At 37.4% G+C, this 10,320-nt stretch overlaps 1 protein-coding gene across 3 annotated transcripts; it reads left to right on the top strand.

Moving 5' to 3' along the window:
• Positions 1–6,067: 6,067 nt before the first annotated feature.
• On the top strand, positions 6,068–7,724 carry LOC148016860 (uncharacterized). 3 transcript variants are annotated; one of them, XM_087663389.1, is made up of 3 exons: positions 6,068–6,161; positions 6,246–6,588; positions 7,029–7,724. In XM_087663389.1, exons 2-3 carry the CDS (start codon positions 6,298–6,300, stop codon positions 7,080–7,082), a joined length of 345 nt encoding a protein of 114 aa, XP_087519515.1. In that variant the 5' UTR covers positions 6,068–6,161; positions 6,246–6,297; the 3' UTR covers positions 7,083–7,724. The 3 variants fall into 3 exon arrangements, with proteins under 3 accessions (XP_087519515.1, XP_087519516.1, XP_087519514.1); XM_087663390.1 differs by having other exon boundaries at positions 7,026–7,724; XM_087663388.1 differs by lacking the exon at positions 7,029–7,724 and having other exon boundaries at positions 6,246–6,938.
• The last annotated feature ends 2,596 nt before the right edge of the window (positions 7,725–10,320 follow it).

Here is a 10,320-nt window from a genome sequence, read left to right as displayed (position 1 = left end):
AAAATTAGAGAGAGTCTCTATTACCTTATTTAATAGAGCACTTTCATTAGATCACTGCAATCACTCAATTTTATTTACTATTTAATCGAAACACAACATTTGGTGGCTAGGATTATTTAGTGTTCAATTGGAACACATCCGGTGGCTAGGAGAATTCAAAGTAGATACAGAGGGTTTTGATATATTGTATTGGGTTTTTCATCAAACACCAATACATGATGTTATTAAGAGACAAGTAGGAGAAGAGCTATTTGTTGAAGGATTTGGGAACTATTAGATTGAGTGGCACAGAGCTAGTGACTTAAAGACACTCAAATGTATGTACAGTGTATCAAAGGGAGCCCACTCCAGATCTCCTTGCCTATATTGCATATCCCTAGCCATAGAGTTGCTGAACTCAAGCAATTGGAATAAAGCTCCCTCTAGGCATAACAAGGATCCATAATTTAAGCCAGTCCTATATATTCCTTCAGTGAATGCCCATATCTATACGCTTCATGTGCTTTGCATGATAATTGAAAATCTTGTTCATCTTTATGTAGGATTTGCTTTAAAGCTATACCATTATTAGCTGGGATAGATGCTATAACAAAGATTGAAAAAGTCATATCTGCAATTAATCTGCATGGTGGTAATGTTGTTCTTGAACCAGATCTTCAAATGTCTAAGGATGGCAATTGTGTCCCCAAAAATCCATCTATGGGTGGAGTGAAGGCTAGAAGGTTCCTAGACTTTCATGGGAGACTTGGTAAGATAAACTCTAGGATGGTGGCTCAACTATCAGATACAATCACTGGAAGTTCCTACATAATGTAGTTAATGATCATGTTGATAATGGACAAGCTTGGAATAGAAAAGCCAATGTTTGGGAAACACTAGACAAAGTATTCTTTTATTGTGATACCATTGAATGGAATGATGGTGATGATGATCTCAAAGACTTCAAAAATGAATTAAACCTTAAAAAAAAAGGCAAATTATGATAGAAGCTTGGGATAATCAACGCTTCACTCACTATATGGTAAAAAGTTTATAGATGTATGTCTCTTTATTGTCTTACTTATATAAGTTTTATAAATTGAATTTGTTTATGTGTTAACTATGCATCATATTTTATACAACCATGCTCCATATTTTATCAAGAATTATGGATCTCTATCTATCTGGTCAACCCAAGGTATGGAAAAATCACATTATCAATCAAGAACAAAATACTTTAGACACATAAGATATGGTCTAGGTGGAAGATACAAAGCAAACAATTTATTAAAGGTCTTTCAATAGTTCTACATACAAATTTGGCACAAATTCAAGCTCAAAGACACAACCACATCATGTAATACATAATCTTTGGCAAGGAATATACAAACTCTTACACCCAAAGAACAAAAGAGGGATATTTAAACTCCTGTGCAAAGAAAATATTTTCAGAATGGTTATAAACTAGACAAATAGATGGAAAAAGATAGGTTTCAAGAAACCCTTCACATCTTTTAGTTTTGACTCTATTTTGCAGAAGAGTCTTTAGTTTCAAGCAATTCACTAGGTCCTCTAGAGGAATCTTTTGTTTCATCTCACTCAATCAGACCTCTACATTTTAGGAACTCTTATTTTCTATAGCCTGGAAGGAGCTTCAAATTCTTGGCATCTCCTGCATGGGAGAGAATATAAGAGCCAAGAACTCCAAAGTATCTTACCGTAGATCCACTATATCTAGGCATGAAGCCAAAAACTCTTACAACTTCTTCATTCTCCACCAAAATTATCTTTTCTAAACCTCTATTGAAAACTTGGGATCCAATCACCTTGGAGATAGCTTTCAAAGCCATCATTGGCAAGCTTGGAGACCTTGACAACCTGCTATGATAAATTGCAATTGTTGATTATTTAACTTTCCAATATAATGATCAAGGCCTTGACTTTTGCCAAGCTTCAATGGCTTTGAGCCCTTAGCTCTTCCATGAAAGTTGTCTACATCTTCAATTTCTATCTACACAATAAACCACAATAGTGTAAGATGTCAATGTATAAACATCCAATAATACTTTTCTATAATGCATAACATACTCTAATATAAACCACAATGGATATCTTATAATTATCTTTCATACTTTAAGGTTTTCATATTCAAGAATATAATCATACAGATTTATTGAATTTTTTAGTTTCTCAGGGTAATGAAAACTTTAGTTTCTCTTTATACCACATGTTATCAATACCAAGTCTCTACTGAATTTGTAAAAAGTCTTCCTCTGAAGGCATCCACTTCCTTTTTATATTTCACGATCTGATTAATACATGAATGCAAGGCTACAAAGCTATCTTGAAAATTCTCTCCCTCAGCATCAAGACTTGTTAGTAATTCCTATTCATAACCTATAAAATTCTTATCATTTTGATCCCATGCTGTAAGGATAACCAAGGAGTAATCTTCTTTGAGATAAAAAGGTGTTGAATATCATTTAGCAACACATATCTCTTTTTGTTGATTAGGTAACTAGGAAATGTTGTCAAGAGGACATGTTTCAATCTGTGCACTCAACTCTATCTCCTTTTCTTCCACTTTTGTAATGTTCTCACTTTTAAACAAAGAAATATCAAATCCCTATACTAATTGGTTCTCAATATTTTCTTGAAACATTTCTTCCATCTCTTAGACCTCTTTATCATTGCTTTTAATATCCTCTATCTTCTATATGAAGAATAACTATCCATATATTGAAGATATACAAGAAATCCAATATCCTTCTGTAAAAGAAGACATTGATGCTAATTCCGATGAAAAGGGTAATCTACATCCCATATATCGAAGATATACAAGAAATCCAACATCCTTCTGTAAAAGAAGACATTGATGCTAATTCCGATGGAAAGGGTAATCTACATCCCACTTCTTGAATTCCTCATCAATAAGGCTAAACCTTGTTTGCAAAGTTGTTTTGGCCACATTGGTACCTTCCATTACATCACTATAATGGACAAATCTCTCGATCTCCATGCCTTTCACATGTCTATCATAAAACTTCCTATAATCCTTTAGTTTGTCTTCAAGATCCTTCAAGAGCTCTTGTAAATCAAAGGAAACATTGAGCATATATTTGATGTAAACAAATCTAGGTGAATTTCTAGTTGCATGGAGAAAATCAAAGAGCTTTTCATCACATTTATCCTCTAGATCCTCTTCCTCCATTCCCTCTAAAGAAATCTTCATTTTAGTCATCCCAATTACTCGTAGAACCAAATCCTGAAAACAACAAAAGAAATTTAGTGACACAATATACCAATCCACATTTGCTCACATCCGAAAAATTTGTCTAGGATAATGCACATAGAACATCAAAACCATATCATTTTACATATGTACAAGATCAAAGCAAGATTGCTAGAAAATTTTTGTCAAACCCTTCATGCAATGATGCCAGGAGGCATATTCCATGGTGGATTCTGTGAGGTTTTGTGGTGGATTCCGTAAAATTTTATTGCAGGGCTCATACACAAGGTGGATTCCTTGTGCGAAAAGTCGATGGGAACGCCTGTCATTTTCGGGCGTCTTGTTAATTTAATGTGCAAGTGGGTGATTCTATAGCGGGTGATTCCGCAAAATACATATTTAAATTAATAGACATTTATGAGTTTAGAGTGCACACTCGTAATAAATTAAGATTAGGATTGAGTCCTAACCAATTTATTTATTTTGTAGTTGAAGACTGCTAGATATTCACTTTTGTCGATTTAATTTTATTATTTTCTAACAATTGTGGATGCTTCAATTGATGTGTAGAGCAGGCATTGGTGGCGTTGGAAAGCACTGGAGGATAGCGTGTATTCAAATCATTATCATTTTTGATGGGCACACATCTTAGGCATGGCGCCAATATTTTGACGCGCTTATTTATTGAAGCACTTGATACTTATTTATTATTTTTGTATGCGCATGGACACACGATTTAAATATTTGTATTGGACATTGTATTTGGGTACCGCCTGACTCCTTGGGCGCCCAATAGCTTTAATTCTTTAGTGGGACAAAAGCAAACACAAAAGCTAAAGCGCGCTAATTGTAAATTGGGCTACTTTTTGAGCTTGGAGATGAATAATACATCAAATACATGCTTTGTGGAGCGCTCACACAAGGCATGGGGGGAAACTGTACCCAATCAGTCTCTTGCTTCATGTCATGCAAGCCTTCTTCCTTGTTCTTTGTGCAAAAGTAGAGTTCTTTTGTTCTTGGGGACCTTCTGCCACTCACTACGCACGCATACAGTGTCCGATCTATGCACCATGCAATTTCTATCTTTTTGATATTTTATGAATAACTCACTCTCTTGGCTTTGAAGTTTATCCTTCAGATGTATGACATGCTCACTAACAAAACTTGAGCAAGGCTTCAATGTTATCTTCCTCCTCTTAGACCAACAAACATAGAACAATAGGCTACAATGACACTTTACTTCATTCGTCTTGTATATCTAAATCCAAATATTATACTCCACATTTATAAATGTTTGCATAACATATACCACATATTGAATTGGTCAAAACACAATAGTAGTGCCTTATGAAATGTAAATTAACTCTAGCAGCAGCAGAGGAGGCATGCAATTTCTCGTTTCATCGGTCATGTATTATTCTACATGGAGGAATTATGAAACACGACAATCGGGATCCAGAACCCCTTGCAGTTGATAATATCATGTTTCATACGTCAATCAATCGTTTCAGAGGAAAAATAACGGATCTAATCATCTTCAAGATCTTGAAATAGCTCATTCGACTTTTTTTAAGGATTGCAAAAAAAAAAAAAAAAGCGACGAACAAAAGTTTGTTACTTGAGAATTCTTCTTGAGAATAAATGGGTTTTGTTAGGAATACACATACTTTGGGCTTGCAGTGCATAAGGGATATGATTGTGTAAGAGAAAACAAAATTATGAAATAAAAATTTACATAAACCCGACCTTGAGTTCTTATATATATATATATATGCCAACTGTCACCATGCCTTTGTTCAAAAAAGTACCACGCACTCATTCAGAAGAGTTGTGTTTAAAATGAAAAAGAAGAGGCTAAAAATTCTCTTTTACATTTGAAAAGCAGTGCCATAAAAGCACCATCATGTCCAAAAACGTTAGTGTCATATGGCATAAGTTTTGAAGCAAAAATTGTCTACCCACTGCACATGTCAAGTTAATTGTGCATTACAGTAGCCACACCGTAAAAAAAAGTACTTTTAAACCCAATTATTGAACCGTAAAAGAGTTTTGTCGAAGACAAAGCTCTTTCTCTACTCCAAAACACCAGCACAAGGCGACTTTGTCACAGCTCAAACAAGTGTTCAATACATTGGCTACATATATAACCAGTATACAACTATCCATAATGATAAGACCTCAATTGGTACTTGAATCCCAGCATGAAATTAAGTTTTTGTTGTTTCACTAGTCTTGACTTTCACTACAAGCGATCATGGATATACTGATGCTTAATTTTGACACACCAAGAAAAAATTCGCACCATTGATACGACCACCAAAATATGCATCAATATGAATCGGAAGAAATTTTGATGCTTGTATTGGTGTAAAGTAGAAATTATTTTTGACACATCCCAATGCAATTTGGAAATAGTTATTGATGTAATTATAGACACCCATAATGATGAATATATCGACACTCGTAAAAATTATGAAAACTAAAAGTTACTATTCTCTGCTCATTCTTCAACACAATTTTTACAAGGTGAGTGTACGAAGTTCAAATCTTTTTTGTTCAATTCATGTATTTATCTTGCTTGGTCCTTGCTTGCTTATGAAGATACATGGTAGGTAGGTGGAATTTATAGATTTTTTTGTGATTTTGTTAGAAGCATGTAAAGAGAGAGAATGTGTGTGTATGTGTATATTTGTTAGAGAGAGTGAGTGCATAGAGGAGAGAGAGGGAGAGTGACAGAGGAGGAAAAGAGAGCAAAGAACGTGGGGGGGCGGGGGGGAGAGAGCGCGCGCGCGAGAGAGAGCGAGACTTAGCACATCATAGGCTTAGCATACCTTACACATCCGCGCTGTGTGCACTGGCTTACTAGCACGCCAGGCGTATTACGTAACTTTACTGTGCTCTTTCTTCAAGGCCAGAAATTTCTAGCTTGTCTAGGGTGTTCATGAACCAGGTATGCAACAAAATATTTGTAACAATTTCCGCTCTTATTAAGCATGAAAACACATCTTGGTGAGATTTTATTAGCATCACACAGTTTTCTTCTCCCTGCCGCAAGCTAAATCGATTGATGCAAACCAAAAGAAGTAATGGCGGACGAAGCAGCAGCGGCGGAGTTCGTCTTCTTTCCTTCTTCTTCTTCTTCTGCCAGCCCTACCCCTGCGCACGCGCCGAGCCCCCCTGCCAGCAACTTTGTAGTGCCGTTCGTTGTGGTCGTTTCCATCGTCCTTGTGCTTAACCTGCTGTACTTCATAAACAAGGCTGGACCTCGCAGAATCGCCGGCACTCTCCGCAGCTTCATCGACTTCTTTTCCGGCTACTTACGCTTTATCTACGACAGATTGATCGAGATCCGTGACCAGCTCACACAACGTCGAGAGGTGATCAGATTCCGGGCTGAAGATGATGATCATTGTGGATCAACATATCTGTTCCATTTGACCTTCACATGTCTGCATCTAGCGTTGTTAAGCTATAACAGCTCTAAGTTCATCGGAGTCTCCCATTGTTAAGATCTACTTCCACTTTCATCGTCTCATTATACGTAACTCTTTTTTGTGTCTTGTATAGATGTTTCAATTAGCAGCAACGGCCCGCCGCTTGTTACACTGTTTACATATAAACATTCTAACTGTTTCATCGTTTTATAATGATCTGCTTCTGCTTCATAAGATTAGATCCTTTCATTCGCTTATTGCTGCACCTGAAATAATCAGCTGCCTGATGTCCTTTCCTTCAAACGGCGAATGAACTTTGAAGCCGTGAAGGTCCTTATCATGCACTTATAATAATGACTTGCTGTCGTTTATTTTGACAGTAGACTCGTGGTGACGACTCAAGAGTGGCTATATTCTTCTCCCAGATGGCCGTTTGACATGTTCTCGCAGCCTTCTTGCGCGGCAGAATCGATCCCGTTTAGATAAAGCCTGCCAATAAAATCATGGAGATGAACACCTGTTGAGTTTCCATTTTCATGACTTACCGTTGTTACATCGTTCAAGTATTATGAGTCACGATTATAGATTCTGCAATAAGAAGCTGCTTTTCAAACAGTTGTAAGGATTGTGTATTGACCATGAAGATGGCGAGATGCCTGGTTTTTGTCATAAGCTTTAATGCGTGTTCATCGGGTGGTGCCTGCTGCCCCGTGGAGCTTACAAGTTACGGAAGGTGATAGAGTTCCTCTTGATCCTTGAATGTCACTCTCTACTCTGATTGTTTTGTCTTGATTAAGGTTCGATTCATGCATCGCTCTGGCTGCTCGAGTGTTGATGAAGCTAAAAGCGTTTTGAAGGTCAAGCTCTTATCAGAAGAGAATGGAATGAATGCCATTCTATGACTTGACTGCTAAAGCATCTGCCGAAGTTCAGAGTCTCCTACGTTTCCATGCTATATACTGCAGTTGGATCTTTAAGCCTAGTTGAATGAGCCATCCATCGATGGTACCATTGATGATGAGGTTATACCTAAGGACAAATCCGATGAGAAAATCATGAATCGTATCTTGGAGAAGTTGTGGCAAGCCCATATGTAGCCAATAAGCGGCTTAAGTTGGGAATTATAGTGCTGGAGATTTTGCGAGGTCTAGCGACGGAGAACTAGTATAGCTGGTCAAGAAGAAGCATTACGGCATCAAATGTGATGAAGTCGGCCGCTGCTTCTTCAAGAGACTGGCTCCATCTTGTTAATTCTATTAGCAATCCTGCTAGGACTAATAATTGATCATGTATTTTCATCAAATCCTTAAGTGATCATCCTAGATTAGGGCTATTATCTATGAAAAATTCAGCTATAAAAGAGTGGTCTTGGCTATTGGCAGACCTCACCTATATCTTATTGAACTTTCTAATTTAGATTCCTTAGTAGTGGTTCTATGGGAATTTCAAAACTGCAATGTCCTTATTACTTAGTTTATTTTAATAAACAAGGTGTGTATACATTTCAAAAATTGATTTATGTTGAAATTTACAAAATGGTAAAGTTTGTACATGTTTAAAACTAGCTCTAACTATGACGATAATTGAGGAGGTATTATACACCAGTTCATGGAAGGAAGCCTTGGGAAACCCTTCTAAGACAAGCTTATTAAAACTATGTTTGTAGTATAGAACAACAAAAAGAACCAGCCTAGTGGATAGTCACTTGGCAATTAAGTGGACTTGGGTGATGACACTACCGGGGATGAGTGACCTCTCGAGAACCTTTTTCTACAACTAGTGGGAGCTTCTCACATGTAGCCAACGGCGCCAGTGAAGCCTTCGTAGCCCGTTGCCAAGTATGCTAAGTCCAAGATGTCAAGGTCTATGTCTTGGTCGTTGCCTTAGTCGTGAGCCTTTGAGTGATACCCGTCTGACGACATGACGTGAAGTGTTTGCTGTATCTTTATCTTCATGCTACAAAAGCAGAGTCCCTCTCTGACATCATTGAAAGTGATAAAAGCAAGCGTTATCTCTTTATCCCCCCCAATTACTATATAAATAGGGGTAGAATGGTAAGTAAAAAAAACAACCCATGCAGAAGTTTCTTTGCTGTCAACGCGATGCGAAGCTTTGCTGCAAATTAGCTGAGCCTCTCTCTCTCCACACCTATGTGGAAGCATTGCTCAAATCCATCAAGCTTCTTCCATGGCTCCTAAGAGATGTCGAGATGCTAAGCAAGGTCATGCTCAGAGACCTCCCCAACACGAGGAAGTAGTCACTGCTGAAGTGCAAGTGAAAGTTACCTCTAAATCCATTCAACCCGAAGGATCAATTATTCTACAATAAACGGAGGTTGTGGTCATAACTTGTAATCACGATGGATAGCTTTAGATTTAGTAAATAAGAAAATGATTACTTTTAAGCTATCTACAACTTCCTAATTTTTCTATTGCTTTTTTGCATCTTACGATAAAATGAAGGATAAGTTAGTAATGTTAGAAAAGCCCATAGGATAAGTATGTTACATAGATTACGATTAGTTAGAACTTACTTAAAATTACAAAAACATGTTAGTATTATTAATTGCTTTTCACGAAAGAACACATGAATTGATGAGGGGGATAGATTCTATGCATTGCATACATTGACAAGTGTGTTAAAAATGTTTAATGGTTATGTTTGCTTTTGGATTTGTGAATGATGAATTATGTCTCTTATGATTCCATGCTTGCACTGCTAGACGAGTTATGGATTGTGGTGGTTCGGGACATTGGGGTTCCCAACCCAATATTCCCTAACACTTTGCGGAGTGTGAAAAAACTCACATGCACATGTGGAGATACTATGCTCTCGAGGGAGGTAGGTGTTTTTGGTTTTTGATCACTCGAGCACTTGAGAGGGCAAAGAGCCGAGTGATAAGAGAGGGGCATTGAGCCAATAAATTCCGTGTTGACCATGGATGGAGTGCGATTACATACAACTCAATCTCGAGGAATTGGAAGGTCCTATCCTAGACTAGACAATGTCTTTTTGTGGAAAGATGGATTTTGTACCACTTTGCGGAGTGATGGTTCTGCTTGTTATTATGAAATAAAGTATTTGATTTTTGAATTGTTTGTTATGTGCTAAAGATTGAGCTTAACAAACCCAGTTTAATGGAGTAATAAAAGAAAGTTGTTTTTTATATGTCCAAATAACGTGGTAGTATGCTTTGCTAATTAGAAAACTAAAGCAAACCAAATCGAGGAAAGTGGGAGGCTTCGATCCTAATGATCAAACACCTATGACTAGGTGGACTGGATAAGTCGGGTAACTTTCCAACACTAGATAGAGCTGATTAAATCATGACCCTCCTAATATCGATAAGATTAGTTACTAGATTTAACACCACTTTAGGAGGATGAGAGCTGAGATATTACCTTATGGGTAGGGGAATCGAGTTACACTCTCTCTCGTCTCTCACTCTCTTTGAACCAAGTGTAGTGGTAACCTCACTCTTGCCTTTGATTGATTACAAAGTGGTCTTTCTTAGGTGGGCGCTACATTATTGTTAGGGGTGACTTGTTATGCTTCCCCTGTGAAGTAGAATTGAGATTCCCATGTTCAACTAAGTCCTAGGTTTTCCATAGGGAGATTGGATGGTGATGTGCATGGATATGAATTTCAGTCGACTATTAAGAGGACGCCTTCGAG

This window comes from Lygodium microphyllum, chromosome 22, assembly GCF_053477565.2.
Source record: "Lygodium microphyllum isolate KBCC chromosome 22, Lygodium_microphyllum_v1.1.10, whole genome shotgun sequence".
Lineage (NCBI taxonomy): Eukaryota > Viridiplantae > Streptophyta > Polypodiopsida > Schizaeales > Lygodiaceae > Lygodium > Lygodium microphyllum.
Note: the sequence above shows the minus strand (reverse complement) of the source record. Positions and strands in the feature narration are given on the sequence as shown.